At 36.8% G+C, this 19,997-nt stretch overlaps 1 protein-coding gene across 8 annotated transcripts in view; it reads left to right on the forward strand.

Moving 5' to 3' along the window:
* The window catches only part of LOC103094472 (membrane cofactor protein-like), a 64,081-nt gene that overhangs the window by 11,457 nt on the left and 32,627 nt on the right, over positions 1-19,997 (forward strand). For all 8 annotated transcript variants that reach the window (XM_056815873.1, XM_056815871.1, XM_056815872.1 and 5 more), the window contains 4 exons: positions 26-125; positions 9,830-9,915; positions 16,285-16,479; positions 19,185-19,367. In XM_056815873.1, the coding sequence (XP_056671851.1) occupies positions 26-125; positions 9,830-9,915; positions 16,285-16,479; positions 19,185-19,367 (564 nt within the window). The remainder of the gene's footprint in view (positions 1-25; positions 126-9,829; positions 9,916-16,284; positions 16,480-19,184; positions 19,368-19,997) is intronic.

Below are 19,997 nucleotides of genomic sequence, written 5' to 3' on the forward strand. Positions count from 1 at the left end.
TGTCAAATTTTATTATTTTTTTTAGAAAAATCATGTCCAACTCCAGTAACACCAGATCATGGTCAAATTATGACACCAACTGATATCCTGTTTGGCTCAAAAATTGAATATTCTTGTGATGAAGGGTAAGTTTTTCTTGAGGAAGTGGAGTGTGAGTTAACTCATTTAGTTTTGTTATTCTGTTTTTCTATTTTTAGGGCTTGTAAAACATCCTTTAAAACCATACATGGGCCTCCTCCTCTGGTTGATGGTAGTTCAGTAATAGTTTTAAAACATTTCTCTGTCATGATATATAAGTAACTATTGGAAGGCAATGTCTTTGTTAGTACAGGCTCTACAGATCCTATTAATGTGGAAAGGCATTGGGGTATGGCCCAGTGATGACTTATAGAGCAAGGGTCCAGGGGCAACTCTACCGAAGTTTGGAGATGGCATCACTTGACTGACTTTATGATGATGAATGGTTTTGGCTACAATAACTCTCAAACATTCTTTATTAAGATGTAGTGTGATATTTATAAGGAAAATGTAGGGGATTGAAGAACAGGGGATAAAGGAAGGTTTTATAACAGGGAATGGAGGAGTTGAAGAGAGAGAGGGAATATGGCTGCTGGTGAGGTAAAAGAAGGAAGATGCCCCTTCTGAGAGGCTATCTTTGGAAAATGGGGTTCCCAAGAAATGGGCCAACTAAGATAGCCTGAGGAGACGTCTTCTCTATTGATTGATGTTGAAGATGCCCCAGAGCAACAAGCCTCCCCCCTGTTAGATTTAACATGGTTGAGGTCTTAAACTGTAGTGATTAAAATAGTGGAAGATATAAATTGTGATAGATATAAGAGAGGGTGAGTAAATTTGACCGCTGAAAATATGTTTCACTACAGTGTCTTGGTTTTTAAATCAAATATAAGGTGGTCACCAGGGAAATATTCCCAATTATTCAAATACCCAAGTCAACTGGGTTTTATAGAGATTTTAATTAATACAAATGTGGAATTAAAGAAAAGAGAGAAAGAGAGAAAAAGGAAATAAGTATGAAGGGCCTTAAGCCAACATGGCCTAGACCTGAGTCTTAAGAGAGAAATCAGTCAGTTTTTTAACACTCACCACAAGATCTGTCTAAGCAGGGATTCTAGTGACACCAGGCCAGCATCATCTCAGCTGCTTTCACCAGCTCCCTCCTCCATCTAAATGTTTCAGAATCAGTCTTCCTCAAAATGAGTCCTCCTCAATCTGAATGTTTCAGAATGAGCTGCTCAATCTGAATGTTTCAGAATGCACTTCCAGCTCTTCTCTGAGCTCTCATTTTTAAGGGTAAAATCTCCTATGTCACCTCCCCTAAGTTCTTCCATCTACCAATCACTGTAGATGTTTTCCAAAAGACAGCCCATTTTGAATTCACAGCTGAGTAGATTAAGCTCTTTAGTAAGTCAGAAAAAAATGCTGCTGTGTCGACTAATTTCATTAAGAGAAAACCTCTGAGTAAGTTTTCACCTTTTAGGTCTAAGTAGTTTACAAGTTGCCCCACCTTTATAGGCACCTAGCATCCTAGTATCAATTCTAAAAACAGCCATGGCTCAAAGAACTCCTTTCCTTTATAAGTATGGTTTTCGAGTACTTTCATTGTTTAGCAAGGAGTATTCTCCCCTAAAGCAGTCTTAAGTAGGGATGGAGTAGAGATCCTCCCATAGCAAGGAGTTTTCACATTCAAGTAGAGTTCTCACTATCTGGTAGGAAATTATTTCAAGTAGGGAATTGGAGGATTCCTCAATGTGGAGTAAAATTTTTAACATTCATAAGTCTGTGAAATTTTAAGGTTTATAATCCCCCCTGATGATCATTGGGAGACTAGTCTCCCCATTGATCATTTAACATAATCAATTTGTAATCCTAAATGTACTTCTAACTATAGATATACATGATATTCAATTTTCTAAGAGAAATTAGAATAGTGAGAGAGGAAATAGAAAAGAAAATAAAGCAAAACCAATGTTTTGCTAGGCGCATTGACAGAAAGCCAAATTAGGGGCAGTCCCTTTTGGCATAAATGTGTACATTTTCAAAAAATGTTCAATCAAAGTTCAGTTCAATCAATCATATTCAAAGTTCGTTCTTGATCTTCTTGATGAAGTGTAGGTTTTCTGGCATCTTTCTGCAACAGTTCATTCTCTGGATATAAAAGTTTCAAGCTTCTTTCTTGAAGATCTTTTCTCGAACAAAATCAACGCTTGAATTTTTATAAAAGTACAATCTTAAACAAAAAAATCAAAATTCTTGGATTTTTATAAAAATACAATCTCAAACAAAAAATTCAGAAATTCTTAGATTTTAAATTAAAATGCAATTCCCCCTGAAGTAGGTGTTAAAAAACATCAAGTTTAGCTCAGAATGCAATGTTCAGTTACGGGGGTGTATGAATCAATTATCAAAAGAATAGAAAAACAATCAAAAACATAAGAAAAATTCAAAATAGGCCTTGTATAGGTCCAATATAAAGTAATTTCTATCCCACAAGTCTGTAGGACAGAATGCAGTAATATGTCATCTAGCCATTTGCAGCCAAGACCACAGGAAGTTGCCATAATATAAGAAAGAAAATAATTAGAATTCTATTTTGATGGGGAAATGTCATTCCCTCGTCTGATTTTTTTGTCATTCTCAGGGATATAGGGAGCCAGCATGATAGTCAAACTTTGTACTTGTATAAGTACTTCGTAAAGAGTGTAGATACAAGGAAGTCCTACGATTTAACATATGTCAAGCATCGCAACCTCAAGTCTCACATTAGTATTTCATGTGTGCTCTTTTGGGCACTATTCAGGTTAAGTCTGTGCTCCTTGTTTTTTATCCCTTTTTCTGGAATCATACATAAACATTAATCACAGTCCTATAATATTTTATCAATAAATGGCAGGTTCCCATAGTATAAAGCTTTTAGGTATATATTGATATTATAGCAAGAATATATATTAACTTCTATTACTGCAGGAAAAAAATATTAATATTAATTATGTGTACCTTAAGTACAAAAATGAGAAAAAATAAAATATTCTAATCAAAATAAAGAAAATAAATAATAAAAATAAGGAAAAAATCAGTAATTCAATGCGTTCTCAAAAAAAACAGCATCCACTTGTCTAAGGATTATTATCTCCAATGCATGCGATAGGTTTCAGTCAATCAGTCTCAGCAAAAGATGCTTTCTTCACATGTGAGCAATGAATCCAAGAGTCCTTTTCTCCAATCTTTATGGATGTTGGAGTAGTTAACAATATTTGGAATGGTCCTTCCCACGAAGGCTGAGTTGCTCCAGTACGCTTGAAATTCTTAATATAAACTTTATCTCCTGGATTCAGGTCATGCAGAGAAAAGTCTAGTGGTCCAGCTTGTACTGCAGCTCCGGATTCATGAAGTTCACGTAGTTTGTGCTGTAACTCCTGTATATAGGAAGCAATAGTAATATCTCCCCCTAATAGTGAGGTATATGCCGGGGAGAAAGGCTTAGCCTGTATAGGCGGATGTCCAAAAAGCATCTCAAATGGTGAAATATGTAAGTCTCCTCTAGGCCTGCTTCTAAGATAAAATAGGGCCAGCGGGAGAATTTCAGGCCATTTTAAATGGGTCTCAGTGCATAATTTGCCAATCATAGTTTTAAGTTCTTTGTTCATCCTCTCTACTTGGCCTGAGCTCTGGGGATGATATGGAACATGAAATTTGGGAGTTATTCCCAAGCAAGAATATATCTGATTTAGAAAAGAATCAGTAAAATGACTCCCCCTATCGGAATCAATACGTGCTGGCAGACCAAAACAAGGAATAATTTCCTTTAAAAGTATCTTTGCAACAAAATCCGCCATGGCTCGGGTTGCAGGAAATGCTTCCGGCCATCTGTTTAGTTGATCTACTAATGTCCAGCCTTTGGCATCATTATGAAATCTATCTGTAGATGTTCAAAAGGTGTGTAAGCCAGAGGACGTCCACCAAAGGCTTTTCCATGAAATGCATGTTGGTTATATGCCTGGCAGGTAGAGCAGGCTGAACATACTTTAGAGGCTATAGTAGTTATACCAGGGGCTATCCATACTCTCTTAACAGAGTCCACGATGCCCTGGGTGCCAAAATGACCATTTTTATGAATGAACACAAGTCTACTACTGTAAAGTATGTAGCTGTGCTAGGAATAGAGGAAATAATAGTATTTCTGTTAGAAACTAAGGAGTGTCTCTTTATAACGTGATCATTCACTGCCCTCAGATCCTGTATGAATCTATAGAGGTGCTTGCCATCGGGCCCTCTTTTTGGTTTTTTAACTGGCAGGATGGGCATGTTGTATTCAGATTTGCAAGGGATTATTATTCCCTGTTCTATTAATGAGTTAATAACTGGTGTAATACCCTCAATTGCCTCCTTTGAGAGGGGATACTGAGGGATGGAAGGAGGTGGGCTAGATTTAGTTTTTATCCGCACAGGAACAGCAGATTTAAGTAAGCCTACATCGGAAGAAGATGTGGCCCAAAGAGACTCCAGTATATCCTTAGGTATTTCAAAAGTGGAAGGCTCTTTTGCCTCCTAATTTTCCGAGAGAAGTACAGGGAGTAAATTTAAAGATTCCTCTGGTACTTCCAATGATAAAGAACCATCTGGTGAACAAGTTATTGTGGCTCTGAGCTTGCATAGAAGGTCTCTCCCCAGCAAATTCAAAGGGGAGTCAGGCACCAAAAGAAAGGAATGCTGCACCTCCAGGGGTCCCACAGACACCATTCCAGGGGCAAGTCTTTCAACTCTTTGGGGTATTCCTGACACCCCCACCACACTTTGTGAATCAACAGAATAACAATTTAAATCTGGTACACTCTTCAATACAGACCTGGTAGCTCCAGTGTCCAATAGATAAGCACAATAAGTGTTACCCACCCCCAAGGCAACATGGGGTTCACCAGTATGGGGAGGGCAGTGGACAGGGACAACGGGTAGCAGGACATCAGGGTCCGGAAAATCAAAGGTTGTATCCTCTGATTCCTGTGCCCCAGCCCCCCCCCCCAGACACCATCATTGTGTTTGGGATATTCCTTGGGCACCCCCCTGAAGGGCACCTCGATTATTTTTTGGACGAGCTCCATTTCTTATATTTTGTTGTTGGGTATTATCATTTTCTTCATTTGGAGCATTGTCATTATTTTCCCAGTTCCTATTTCTATAATTCTGGTTTCTAAAGTTCTTATTTCTATGTTCATTATAGTTATTTCCATAATTATCATTATAATTTCTAGAATTTCTAAAATTCTGGTTTCTATGACCATTATCATCATTATAGTTGTTTTTAACATTCATAAGTCTGTGAAATTTTAAGGTTTACACCCCAGACCAAGGTCACCCAGCAACGGTCCAATAAGGACTGTGGTTGAATGGCTATCTTGAAGTTCAGATCCCTCTATGTCACCCTGAAATGATAGTCCTCTTATCTGACCGGTTATTTAAATAAAGATGAATTTTAATAACAAGTTTGGATTGGGGAGGTATAAGGGAAGAGGGATTTCCCTTGATTGGGTTTGAGTCTCTTAGCTTTTGAGCTGAGGCCAGGCCTCGCAGGCTGGTGGAGGGTTTCTTTTATTCCTGTCTATGTGAATCTGTGCTAGTTTTCTTACATTCAAAGTCTTTAACAGTAGATGGCAAGAGGAAGAAAAGTTCTGGCTTTCAGAGCTGGTTGGGTCTGTCTCTTTGGGCTGACTCCCCTAAAGTCCAGCCTTAGAGTTCAGACTGCTCCCTTAAATCCTTTTGTTCAATGACATGAACACAGGAATCCAGGTAGAGCACACAGTTTGGAAAAGTCAGGAATAGAGGAACATCTATCCCGAGACAGGGAGAAAGGCTCCTTCCAGTCCGAGGGCCAGGAAGAGAGAGAGAGCGTCTTTTAGATCATTTCTTGATTTTTATACTAATGATATTGTTTCTTGGCAATTATGTATGGGTTCCTCTTCAAATGGCAGATCTGGAATCAAGGTTGCTGGATTCAATGGTTGGCATTGTTTTAAAGTGATATTTTCATTGCTTAGTAACACAATTTCATATTGAGAAAGTCTTTGTTGTGTGCAAGCTTGTAAATGACATTTCTTCAATATGAATTCTAGTTGGTTTGAAGAGTAGACATTAAGTTTTTATCCCAATACCAATCATGGTTGCTATGGCTGTGATTGCTCTCAAACAGGGAATCATTCCTTTCTCAGTTATATCCAGCTGTGTACTATAATATGTGACAGGCCTAAAATTGGATCCTAAAGTTTAGACTAACACTCCAGAAGCTATGCCTCTTGCTTCATATACAAAGAGATGGAATTCTCTGTTGTAGTCTGGTATACTAAGGCTGGAGCTGTTATGATTGTTTCTTTGAGCTGTGCCAAGGCTTGGAGATGCTCTTTTGTTAGTTTCAAAGGTTCTGTGTTTTTGGTTAAATCCATAAGGCATTTTGTTATTTGGCTATAGCCTGGGATCCATTTTTTTACAGAAACCTGTTACTCCTAAAAAGGCTCTCAGTTGTTTCTTAGTCTTTGGCATGCTGGGCTTCTATATGTACTCTACTCTTTTCTTGGAAATCTTTCTCGTCACCTTTTCCAAAATAAATCCTAGGTATTCCACTTTAGGCATGACACATTATAGCTTTGATTTGGAAACTTTGTGGCCTTTCTTATATAGCTCTAGGAGGAGTTTTTTACTGTCCTGGTAACAAACTTTAGCAGATGGGGATGCAAGAAGAATGTCATCCACATAGTGCACAATTTTGCTTTCTTTGAATTGGATGTTCTTTAAATGTTTTTGCAAGATTTGGCATAATGCTGGTGGGCTATCGCAGAATCCCATTGGTAATCTTCCCCATGTCATCTGAGTCTCATTCCAAGTGAAAGCAAAGATTTTTTGGCTTTCCTTTGCAATTGAAATGCTAAAATAAGCACTACACAGATCAACAACAATATAATACCTAGATTTACTTGGAATTTCTGAAATTATTTATAAGATGGAGGAGGAGGAGGAGGAGGAATCATCTAATGAAATCATAACTCTTTAAGGCATTATAATATCTATTTGTAACTTCATTTTGTTATACTGATAACATGAATATATTATTTCAATAAAACTACACTTCATATGTCCTTTTATTTACAATTTTTTTTCACTGTCCCAAGAAAAATGAGAGGCTATTGGTTGGGAAATATTTTGTTAGAGGAGAGAGTTACTTCATCTGAGAGGTCCAGTCTCTATTCTTTTTATCCTATTGACTGTCACAACTATAAACATATTGTAAATATCTAGTTTAATACTGGTCGTTAAAGATTTTATTAGAGACCACCAATTCGGCCTATTGAAGGGGCAATTCTTAGTCATGGTTAACTTAGCTTTATCTCAAGAAGCATTTCCACAAGTACTTATAAAGATGTTTGCTACCTTTTTAGAGAAGATACACTCTTCTAATTCCTGAAGAAAGCTGATTGGCGTAAGACCTTAGTGATATGCACCTGCCTCCTCTCTTTTCTGGAATTGCCAATAATGAGCCATGAGCAAGGTGTTCTGTCAGCAGCTAACAGCCTGAATGGCCATCATGTATTTGATTGTGATCAATTCATCTATCAGACTACTACAAGTCAATGGTACTATGGTGCCATGGGCAAGGTCCAGCCTCACTCGCAACTCCAGGGCTTCCCGGCCGGTGGCGAATGATCAGTCAAAAAAATAACGAACAGAAGACAGCTTAATCATTATGACCATGAGATTGCTTTGCATCTGATAGCTGCTCCACCATCTCCAGGCCTGGCGTTTATTTTTATACCCATTTTCTTGGCACACAGATACATTACGTAACACATGTGTCTAAATGGAAATAATTGGAAAAGTGATACATTAACTTTTAATAAATCACTTGATTAAAATTCTATATTATTGTATTGTGATTACAGATTCTTGACAGCATAAAGGTTTCACACAAGAGAAATTATTTTGTCATAGGTGGCTTAATTTTCTTATTACCCTGTGAGGCGTTTTGAGCTTATAAACAATTAAGGAAAATTACTTATTGCTTTTAATAAAATGGAATAATTAATCAGAAGTTCTTAAAAGACAATTCAACAATCATATTATTGAGGTTGAGGCATACTGGGAACACAATTCAAATTTAATATTAAACTGATCATTTTTCAGGGTTTACTAGGGAGTTTCTGAGTTACTGGTTTGTGAAGTCAAGTCATTGAGGTATATTGAAGCTTGCTGTATCTGTACGTTTTGTATGGGCCTTTATGATTGATTTGTGTGTTGGCTCCATAAGAATAGGTTTCTGTGAGTGGGAAAGTTTTGGGTTTGGCCTGTAGCTGCGGTTTTACTGAGGATTATGTGTCTAAGTATAAGTTAACCCATGATAGCCTTTTGGGGTTGGGTTTGAGGATCTGATCTTTTGGTGATGTTTTGGGGAATTAGGGTATAGGTATTTTGCTCTTGCATTATTCCTTTTGAGACTAGGGTGAATAGTAATCATGTCAATTTCATAGATAAGGGGCATTGATGAGAGATATCATGCAAGGGAGACTGAGTGGGCAATCACATCTTGCCAAGGGCCACCCTGTGGCCTCCTTAGCTGCCATGTGTGACTCTGTCAAGGCGCTGTGGCCTGATGGCTCCCAGCACTATGGTCCTGTGAATCCCAAGCATTCAAGCACTGCTTATTTTCTCTTCAGGATAATGCCAAAGCAAACATTGGAAAGATAAGCACTCTCTGCAAGAAATCATAGCACATTTCATTGTGATTCAGTACATTTGATTTGACAAATACTATTAAATGTCTACAATGTACATGTTATACAAGACACTGGAGGTACAAAGTTGAAAATTAAATAGTTGTGGTCCTCTTCTAAATTAGTAATATGGGGAAAGTAAGGGCATGTAGAAATAGATAAAGATGTAAGGTATTTTCATTAACTATCCTTCCACTAGATACCATTGACCCAATCTAACTGAATTAATAGCTGTAACTAAATAAGTATAATCTGTAGAATACATACACACGCACACAAGATGTGGTCCCTGCCTTCAGGTAGCTATCAATCTAGTTGTAGATATGTTTCAGACATATCAGAAGAGGCTTGTATGATAATAGCAATACATAAACATAATAAATGCAGATAGGTAGTACTATAGTTTCTGGAGTGTACTATGGGTTGAGATGACAGAGATTTCATGAATGAGATGACTAGCCCTGGAATGATGTGTAAAATTAGGTAGGGAGGGTGGGGAAAGGTATGTAAGTTCAGGTAAAAATTATGTAATGCAGTGCCTCAAGCACTAGGCCTGAATTTGGGAAGCCCTGAGTTCAAATCCAGTCTTAGAATCTTGCCAGCTGTGTGACCCTGTGCAAATCACTTAATTCTGTTAGCCTCAGTTTCTTCATTTATAAAATGAGCTTAAGAAGGAAATGATAAACCACTTTGGTATCTTTGCCAAGAAAATCCCCAAAGGGATAACAATGAATCAGATAGAACTGATTAGCAACAAAACAATATAAGTTAAATGTTGAGGTTTTAAAAATTAGTTGAGGAGACATTGAGTAAAACTGTCTAGCAAGGTCAGAAGCTTCAGAATTATATTAATTCTTTGTCTATCTAAAGGTTGGGCATGGTGGCACTATTGGTGTCTTTGTTTGATTAAATTGCAAAGTTTCAGTTGCCACTTCCATGATATAATTTTTGAACCTTTATCAAAGTTTTGGTGCAACTGTAGTTTATCAAGATGGAGTTACATACAAATCTCTTAGCTTATCTTAGAAGTCATATAACATATAACATTTTCTCTTCAGCTATCATTTAATAGGTGATGCTGTTAGACATTGTACCCTTTCTAACAACCAAGTTTTATGGAGTGGTGAATCTCCAGTTTGTGAAAGTAAGTAAATGATAGATTAATAAATTTAAGTAGCCTTTGGATATGTACTTATAAAGTTGCATGGTGTTTATCTTTTAATTTAATCTTGTTATTCAGTATGTAAATTGAAATCCATACTGAAATGTTAATAATATCCAAATGACTTGGGATGATGTTGCTGGTAAATGTTTGTGATCCCCAACTTATAAATTATTTCTATTTCAAGCATTTATTTGTAAACTAACAGTGTCCTAGGTTAGCTCACAGAAATACATTTAATTATGATGTAACTGACATAATAATATTAGCCTGAATTCTATGTCTTAAAAGTTTAGAAGAGAGTATCATTTCTTGGGGAAAGGACAAACATGAAGCCAAATTTAGCAACAGACCATATTTCCTTTTTACATCCTCCCATCTCTTAGTTACCTTCATGCTGCCCCAAAACTCTGACACTCTGCATCCAGCAGATCCACTTCCAAAATACTCTACTCTGAAATGATCTATTTGCTCTTCTTTCCTTTTCTGCAGCCAGATATTCTATTCCTTGCATGTTGCCATCTTAACTAGGAACAAAAACAGTTGGAAAGAATTCATACTGAATGCTTCACCTCAATAATACAAGCATCTATGAAAGGCCAGCAGTGTATAACACAATGTGCTAAGCACCACAGATATAAAGACCTTTGACTGGGGGTATTGTTTAAGAGGAAGATGAGATACAGTTTTAAGGAACTATAAGATGGGTTGAAATGTGAGAAGGCACTAGCAACTAGGAGCATCAGGAAAAGCTTTCTACTTACTGTTAGAGTGGGAAGAATGACACCTGAGTCAGACCTTGAAGAAAATCTAAAAATTTTTGGTAGTAAGGAAGAGGGGTATTCCAGGCCTATCCAAAGGTATAGAGGCAAGACATGGAATTCAGGGTTCAGGGAATAGCAAGTAAGTCAGTTTGGCTGAAATCTAGAATTATAAAAGGAGTTTTTGAAATAAGTCTTGAAATGCAGACTAGAGCCAGACTGTGAAAGGATTTAAGTGTAAAGCTAAGGAGTTGGTATTATCTTGATATTTAAGATAATATGGAGTTATTGAGGCTTCTTGTATAAGATAAGTTACATGACTGACCTGTGATATAGGAAGATTATTTTGGCAGCTTGGTGAAGGGTAGATTAGAATAGAAAAACTGGAAGCAAAGTGTTCAGATATTTGAAGATTATAACAATAATCCAGGTAAGAGATGGTAAATACTTGCATGAGAGTAGCCATGTGTATAGAGAGAAGAGGGCAGAAGTAGAATTAACTCATTGGAGGCAGAGGATGACAGAGAATGAAGAGTCAGGATGACAAACTGGGATGGTTGGAAAAATAGTTGGAGGTACTCAGTTCGCTGAGCCACCCATTTGCCCCTTCAAAGCCTCAGATACTTCTTAGCTGTGTAACCCTGGGCAAGTCACTTAGTCCCACTTGCCTAGCCCTTATTGCTGTTGTTTCTAAGACAGAAGGTAGGAGTTTTAAAAATTAATTATACTATGTTAAATTTCAGTCTTTTTTTTCTTAACATAATGAATTTGAAAAAAAGTTTGGAAAGATTACTTTTAATGGAGAGTCAAAGAGCCTAGTTAGGCTTTGTTCTCTTCAGTTTATTCTTCTTTTTAGGGAAACGAATATTTATTAAATACATGTGTGAAAAGACAGAAACATGATGTCAAGACAAAAAATGAAATAATCCCTGCCCACTGTAAAGATTAAAATTTTGGGAAACTGAGGCAGGTAAAAATTAGTTTCTCTCTGCAAGGAGTATTATATTTTTATGAGGTTTATTAAAGGTTAAGGATTAAAGAAAATACAGAAAGCACATGCCTAGGCCAGAGAGGCCTAGACAGGATAACCTCACATCATGAAAGAGACGCGTCTGCTCCAAAATGGAAGTCCAAAAGACCCCGAGCCTATTCACAACCAGGTTTAAATACCCCATCTCGCTCTCGGCCCAGGTGAGAATTTCAGTGAGATTACAAAGCATTCTGGGGAAGTGGAGCAAGGACTTCTGGGGATTAAAGTCCTGGATTCAAGTCTATTTTTTACATTTCTCCGTGTGATCATTTTTGGAAAAAATTAATTTTTTCCCCAAAAGGATCATGAAAACATAATCAACTTAAAGATTACAATAATGTGAGGATAAGAGAGAAAAAACAAAACAAAACCAATAATTGCTGGTCGCATTGACAAAAAGTCAGTTAGGGGGCATCCCCTTGGCATGAGAGTATACAAACAAATAAATGTTCAATCATCCACACCCAAAGTTCATTTTTGTGCACTTGTGGTCTGGAGGCTTCTTCATGGTATCTTCTCCAACAGTTCAGTTTCTGGATTCAGAGAGGTATCATCTTTCTTTACCTTAAATTCTTCTCAAAAAGAATTTAAACTTTCCAATTTAAATAATAATATTTTTTTACATTTCCCCGTGTTGTGGGTGATTGAAAAATACAGGATCACTTAGGGATGCATGGCTGAGGAATGAGGTATATGAACCAATTGGTAAGAGAAATTAAAAAGACATCAGAAAAATCCAAATAAAAAAAGAAAATACTGGATGAAAATATAGACTATCAGAGTCTTATGTGTAAAAATTCCAAATAAAAAGAAATATAAATCTATAACAGGTCCTTGAATCAGGGCCCAATTAAAATGATCTAAGCAATGATGCATTTACCCAGTCAGTAGCCAGGACTACAGAAAGGTACCACACTATGAAAGGCAGAAAAGGGGACCAGATTATAGGAGCCAAGGTTTTGGGGATACTCGTCTGTGAGTATTTTCAGAGTGAGTGTGGACACAAGGAAAGCCTATGTCTAGCATGTTAAACACAGTAACCTCAAGTCTTCACACTAGGTTCAAGACCTTTGTATTGGCCTAGAAGTGCATCAATCCATCCTGGATTGGCTGTTCTTGGCTCTGTGCAATGGCTCTTGTGTGTATATCTTGTCCTGGAATCAGACAGAATCATTAAGCAAAGTCCCATAATTTTTTTTAATAATTAGTGGCATCATTTTTATAGTCACAAGCTTTTTGGGGTATGCATTGGCAAATGTATCTTAAACTTATAGTACTGAAAAGTCAAAAAGTTAAAGAAAAAATGCTGGTGACATGTGTTTCAAATATAAAAAGGAGAGAGAATAAAAAAAAACAAATAGTATATTGCACATGCAAGAAAAATATAATAATAAAAGTCTTTTAAAAATTCAAAAATATAGCTTATAATCATTGACACTCTATGTCAGCTAAGAAAATATAAAATGCAAGGGTTTCTCACCAAAAATGAGATCCATTTCCTCTTCATGCCTGGCCATGATCTACTGTGAGTGAATGCAAATGAATTGAACAAGGTAACAGTTTTTCATTTTTAAAAAACAGTAGTACAAATATGTAGTCATCAGTATCCCTAAAATTCTCAATAGCCCAATTAATTACAATAGCAAACAAACACACTTTCATATTTTACATAAGGTGCTGTATGGCATTTTTAAAACCTATGAATTGATGGGTATTTGTCACAATTTTTACAATCATAGCAAATCTTTCTACCTTGGTAATAAACATTTTTAAACAAAGTAAAACTCATTTTGGGTTAAGAACATAATCAAGAAATCTATCATTCTGGTGCAAGTAAAATAGTGAGCTAAAGAGTATAAATGAGAGATGCTCCTTTTTTGGAGGCTTTTTTAGGGGTACAAATGCCCTGAAATTAACTGTCCCAACTTCCATTCACATATTTAGAAATGTGGGAAGGTTGGGGTTATAAAATGTATTTCACTTCAGCTATGGGCCTTACCTCGTGGTAGGGGCAGGCAAAATTAACCAGAGATTGTTAAAAAAAATTACAAAAATCATATTTTAAAAACCCTTAAAATCAATTGAAATAGATTATTTAGCACATTAAATTTTCCAAAGGTTGTTATAGCAATTGTAACCAGTTCTGATGAAGTCCATCTATGTGACAATTTACAGAGGCAAAATAGAAAGGCTGTTTATAGGGAAAAGCAACAGAATTTTAAAACTCAATACATTAAATGAACAGTGTAACAATATTATTGAATCCAGTAATATATGAATTTAAAATCACAAAGTTATATCTTAAACAAAACAATCAGGAAAATGCAATACAGAGATTTTTTAATAAACCATTGGAGTCTGAAATGCCTTAAAATTTATAACCTCCAGTCTTTAAAGTTCCTTGGGGGGGGGGGGGGTTGTTTGTTTTTAATTATCCATTTAAGTGTCTATTGTCCGAAGGCACAGTAGTAAGGGCTAGGCAATAGGCCCCACAGCTGGGGAGTATCTGAGGCCAGATTTTAACCTAGGACCACATGTCTTTAGGCCTGGCTCTCAGTTCCCTGAGCCACCCATTTGCCCCTTCAAAGTTGAATCTTTGGGCTGAATCTTTCTTCTGGCACGCAGGTGAAATCAATGAAATTACCAGAACAGTCAAAAGGTATCCTTCTAAATAGCCCATTGCTTTTAAGTTCCTGTTTGGAAAAGTCTGTTTCTTCTCCTCTCCCTTTTCTCTCTCTCCCCTGCTATGATCCGCCCACATGGTCAATACCCGTCTACTTGGAGGCTTAGCCTAAGGGAAAATTACCTGTTCTCCTTTCCCCTGAGTCCTGAGTGATCTGCTCCAAGGATCTGGGTTTGAACAAGGACCGGGTGAGCTAGAGAGAGCACCAGGGTAGGCCAGGAACGACAGGAACGCAGGCAAGTAGGGCCGGGAGCCTGAGCAGGAGCCAGAGCCGGAGCGGGGCCGGGGCCGGGGCCAGGGCCGGGGCCAGGGCCAGGGCCAGGGCCAGGGCCAGGGCCAGGGCCAGGGCCGGGGTGGACAGGTCCAGGACCAGGTGAGAGATATCAATCAAACAGGTCCGAAGTGGATGACTGGCTGACTGGCTGTCGGCAGGAGCTGATCAAGATGGTTTTCTTAAAAAGCATCTTGGAGAAACATGGCTTAGAAATCATTATCTAGGCTATCCTTCTTTAAAAAAAATTGAGAGTCTTCAAACTATAAAGATTAAAATTTTGGGAGACTGAGGCAGGTAGAAATTAGTTTTTCTCTGCAAGGAGTATTATAATTTTATGAGGTTTATTAAATGTTGAGGATTAAAGAAAATACAGGATAAGAAAGCACATGTCTAGGCCGAGCCGCGTCTGCTCCAAAACCGAAGTCCAAAAGAGAGCCTATTCCCAACCAGGTTTAAATACCCATCTTGCTCTTGGCCCAGGTGAGAATTTCAGTGAGATTACAAAGCATTCTGGGGAAGTGGAGCAAGGACTTCTGGGGATTGAAGTCCTGGATTCAAGTCTATTTTTTACACCTCTAAAGTTTATGTAGTATGCTTGATAAGCATGTGACCCAGAAAAGTGATCATTTGTGGAAGGAGAGCACACTAACAACTTTGGGATCAGGAAAGGAATCCTAGAGGAGGTAGCACCTGAAGGGGACCTTAAATGAATAGAAGGAATCTAAGAGGTGTGTGTTTATGTAGGTAGGGGGAGTATTGGGGAAGGGAAGAGTGAGAGCTGCAGAAGGGATTTCATGTACAAGGGTCAGACTATAGAAAAACACACCAAGAGTAACAATAGGTAAAAGATTATTGGCCATATGAATGCAGAAAAGAGAATGGATGTCAAAGAAGTTAAAGTAGAATTTTCAGGCCTTGGAAAGTCACTGGATATGGGGCAGGGGATTGGGAGGGCAGGTTAGAGGTCAATTTCAGGGTTGCAAACCTGGATACTTGAGAGAACAGCTCCTGCTCTTCCTTTACTTCTAGAGCTGCACTTTTTAAAGACTCATTCCCCATTTCCCCTCCTTCCCCCTCTGATTTCATTAAGCCTATATAGTTTTGTGTTTCTTGGAGATCACATTCACTGTACATATAGTAAATAAAGTGTAAGGCCTAACATGTATGACTACATACTATCTCTTCCACAGTCTCTTCTGTTGGCTGGATCCTTTTCTGAAGCAAAACTCAGGTTTGACTTATTTGCTATTCACCAAAAAAGGTTCCTCAGGATGGTGCTCATAATGCTTTCACAATGAGGAGTCTGGCACAAGCTGTTTCTAGGGTATGAAGAATGAGCATCATCTCCCTGCCAAGCAGATTTCAGTAATGATAATAAAACTAAATGCCCTTGGATGGAGACTGTTTTTGACATTCTCTCAACATACTCCTTTGCCCCCCTTCATATAAGGGCTTCATGTCTGATCCTGTTTGAGCCAGTATAACCCTATATTGAGTTTCAGCTAAATGATTAAGGTTTCCCAGCCCCTTGATTGTAATATTTTTGGTTCAGCAAGTGAATAAAAGAAAATTCTAATATTTAATTTTTTTTCTTTCCCACAAGTTACTACTTGTTTATCACCTCCAAATATCAACAATGGGAAGCACAATGGTGGCCACAAGGATGTATTTACCTATGGTGAGACAGTGACTTATCACTGTGATTTACGTGCTCAAGATCAATTTTCACTTATTGGAGAAGCCACCATTACTTGTGCTGAACATGGAGAATGGAATAAGCCAACTCCTGAATGTAAAGGTGATGGATTTCTTTAGGATTTCTTCCTTCTTCATCTATAAATAGTAAAACACTACTTTGAAAATAATCATAATGGATATAGCAATTTGTAGGAGTAGAAATAATATTCATGTCCCATGTTTCTTTTAAAATTTCTCTTCTAACTTAATCTGGTTTTGCTGGTGCAAATTAAAAATTGATTCTGTTCTGGAAATGTTACATATTCCTAAGTCTTGAGATGATATAGCATATGCTTTTTGAGGTCTGTAACCTTTTACCAACTGCCTTTGATTCAAGATCTTTCAAAAAGTAATTTGTATTTCTTTCCATGTCTATCTTGACACTTAAAATTATAGAGAACTTTATATTTTAAAACAAACAGTAATTTCATTACAAAATTTTATTCTTTTAATTAATAGTAGGGATTTATCATAAATTGTGTAAATGGTTTCATTGACTCATCAACTCAGCATGAAAAAAAGGTTCTATGAACAAAACTATATTTAACTCTTGTTAACTGTTCATTTATTAAACAATAGGGCTAAATCCCAAAGGCTAAACACCCCAGGAAATAAAGAGATAGATGAATAGGAAAACAATAAGAATAGGAAGACAATAAGATGGCATTTGTCCATACCAATCAGAATTCCAAAGAATTATTTTATAGAGCTAGAAAAATAGTGAAATTCTTCTGAAGGAATGATCAAGAATATCAAGGGGAAAAAAAAAGTAAAAGAAGTCAGCCTTATAGCACCAGATCTCAAACTATACCACAAAGTAATAATCATCAAAACTGTCTGGTACTGGATAAAAAAATAGATATACAGAATGAAATGACTATCGTAATCTAGTGTTTGATGAACCCAGGTTCCAAACTATTGACTCATGAACTCTATTTGACAAACTGCTGGGAAAAATGGAAAGTAGTACAGCAGAAACTAGGCATAGACAAACCTCTCATACCAAAAAGCTCAAAATGTACACTATATAAGTAAAGAATTTATCAGATCCCTGAATAATGATGGAGTTCATGATTATAAGAGACAGCAAGAATCACAGAACATAAAATAGGTAATTTTTGATTATGTTAAAGTTTTTGCACAAACAAAACCAATGTAACCAAAGTTAGGATACCTGGAAGTGGGGAAGATTTTCCAGCAAATTTCTCTGATAAAGATTTCATTTCTCAACTATATAAGGAACTAAGTCTAATTTACAAAAATAAGAACTATTCCCCAGTTGATCAAAGGATAATGTGAAAAGGCAGCTTTCAGAAGAAGAAATCAAAACTATCAATAATTTTATGAAAACATAGTCTAAATCACTACTGATTAGAGAAATGCACATTAAAACAGCTCTTGAGATACCATCTCACACCTATCAGATAGGTTAATATGACATAAAAGGAAAATGACATGCTGGAGGGAATGTGGAAAAATAGGAACACTAATACACCAGTAGTGGAGTTCTGAACTGGTCCAGCTGTTGTGAGGAACAATTTGGAACTGTGCTCAGAGGGCTATAAAGCTGGTTTCTTTGAACCAGCAATATTGCTAATAGGTCTGTATCCTAAAGAGATAAAGTAAAAGGACACATTTATAAAAAAATATAATGGATCTTTTTGTGGTGGCAAAGAAATGGAAATTGAAAAGACACCCTTTGATTGGAGAATTGCTGAAGAAGTTGTGGTATATGTTTATGGTGAAAAACAATTGTGCTACAAGAATGATGAGTGGGATGGTTTCAGAAAAATTGGGAAGATTTATATGAACTGGTGCAAAGGAAAATGTGCAAAACTTTCTGTACAATAACACCAATATTGTAATGAAGATCAGCTGTGAATAACTTGATTTTAAGATGGAAGGTAAGAGCTTAAAAAAAGTTAATACTGTGTATTGGTTCTAAGGCAGAAGAGTGGTAAGGGCTAGGCAATGGGGGGATTAAGTGACTTGACCCAGGGTCACACAGCTGGGAAGTATCTAAAACCAGATTTGAACCCAAGACCTCCCATCTCTAGGCCTGGCTCTCAATCCACTGAGCCATCCAGTTGTCCCCTAATTTACCTTTTTTGATCTTTAACAATCCCAAAAGATTCATGATCCTCCAGAAAGATAATTGAACTGTGAGTGCAGATTGAAGCATATTTTATTTCACATTATTTTTGTTGCCATTTCTTGCAGCATGGTTAATGTGGAAATATGCTTTGTAAGACTTCATCTGTATATGTTTCTTATTTGTAGAGGAGGAACTGATGGATGAGAGAATTCAGAACTGAAAAAAAATTTTAATGGTATTTGTTCCTGAAATGAGAATTGATTGCATTATGGAATTCAAGACTTGAAGGAACAATGGCTATCATTTCATCTAAACTCTTATTTTATAGATGAGAAAACTTAAGTCTCAGTGAGAGAAGGTGGTATATCCAAACTCACATGGGGCTTAATAGGAGGAGAGAAGGAATTTAAACCCAAATATCCTTACTCTAAATCCAGTGACCTTTCTACTGCATCATGAGTTTTTTGGAATCTAATATATCTGGAATCAAAATGTCATTTACTTTATTTTAATCGTGCTCATCATTTATTTTGTTGCTTTTTGCGGTTGTGAATAATTTCCTATTTCTGCTTTTTCTGTCCTCAAGGTACCGTCACACATATACCAACTACTACTTATTCCTACCTCTTCATAACAAACTTTTCAAGAACTTTCTAAATTTTCTTTTGTAGTGGTCAAATGTACAACTCCATACGTTCCCAATGCAGTCCAGGTGTCAGGATTCGGATCCTCTCATACTTATAAGGACACAATTGTTTTTGAATGTAAAGAAGGTTATATCTTACAGAATAATAGGAAGATTACCTGTGAAGCTGATAATAAGTGGAAGCCTGAGCTGCCAATTTGTTCTGAAGGTATAAAAATAAGTCTTTCTTTCACTTTTTTCCACTTTGCTACTTATTATATGAATAATAACACATAGTGACTATAGAAATCATTATTTTTCACATGTGCAACTCATATCCATTTGCTGTGGTTTATACATTTGCCAGTATAACCTGATTTAATTTTTAATATTTTTAAAGGCTCAACTCAACTTCTATTTATTATTTGAGGACTGTTACTATTCTCCTAGTTTTAGTGTTTGCCTTCACTCCCCTACAATAAGACTTTCTATTTCCATTTGTGTTTATATATTTTGTGTTAATTTAGTGCATTGAAGCTGTAAGATTAAAATTAATATCCAGTAACTCCCAAGTATTATATTTTATAAAATGTATTAATAATCACTTGAAGTAGAAGAAATAAAAAGAACAAAGTAAAAGCCTGAGTAAAAAAAAAACATGTGGGTAAAATTTGTTGCCAAGCTCTCACCCCCAGCCTCCACAGCTTCATTCCCAGGAGAAGAGCACAAGAGGGTGGAACTATACAAAACTTATATCCTCCCTATGTTAGCATGTAATGTGAGAAGGAACATGTGAGACTGGGATTTAGAGCCCTGGGAAACAAGTTCTAATTATACAAAGCAGATGTTTCATATGTAG

The sequence above is a fragment of the Monodelphis domestica genome, chromosome 2 (assembly GCF_027887165.1).
Source record: "Monodelphis domestica isolate mMonDom1 chromosome 2, mMonDom1.pri, whole genome shotgun sequence".
NCBI classification, from domain to species: domain Eukaryota; kingdom Metazoa; phylum Chordata; class Mammalia; order Didelphimorphia; family Didelphidae; genus Monodelphis; species Monodelphis domestica.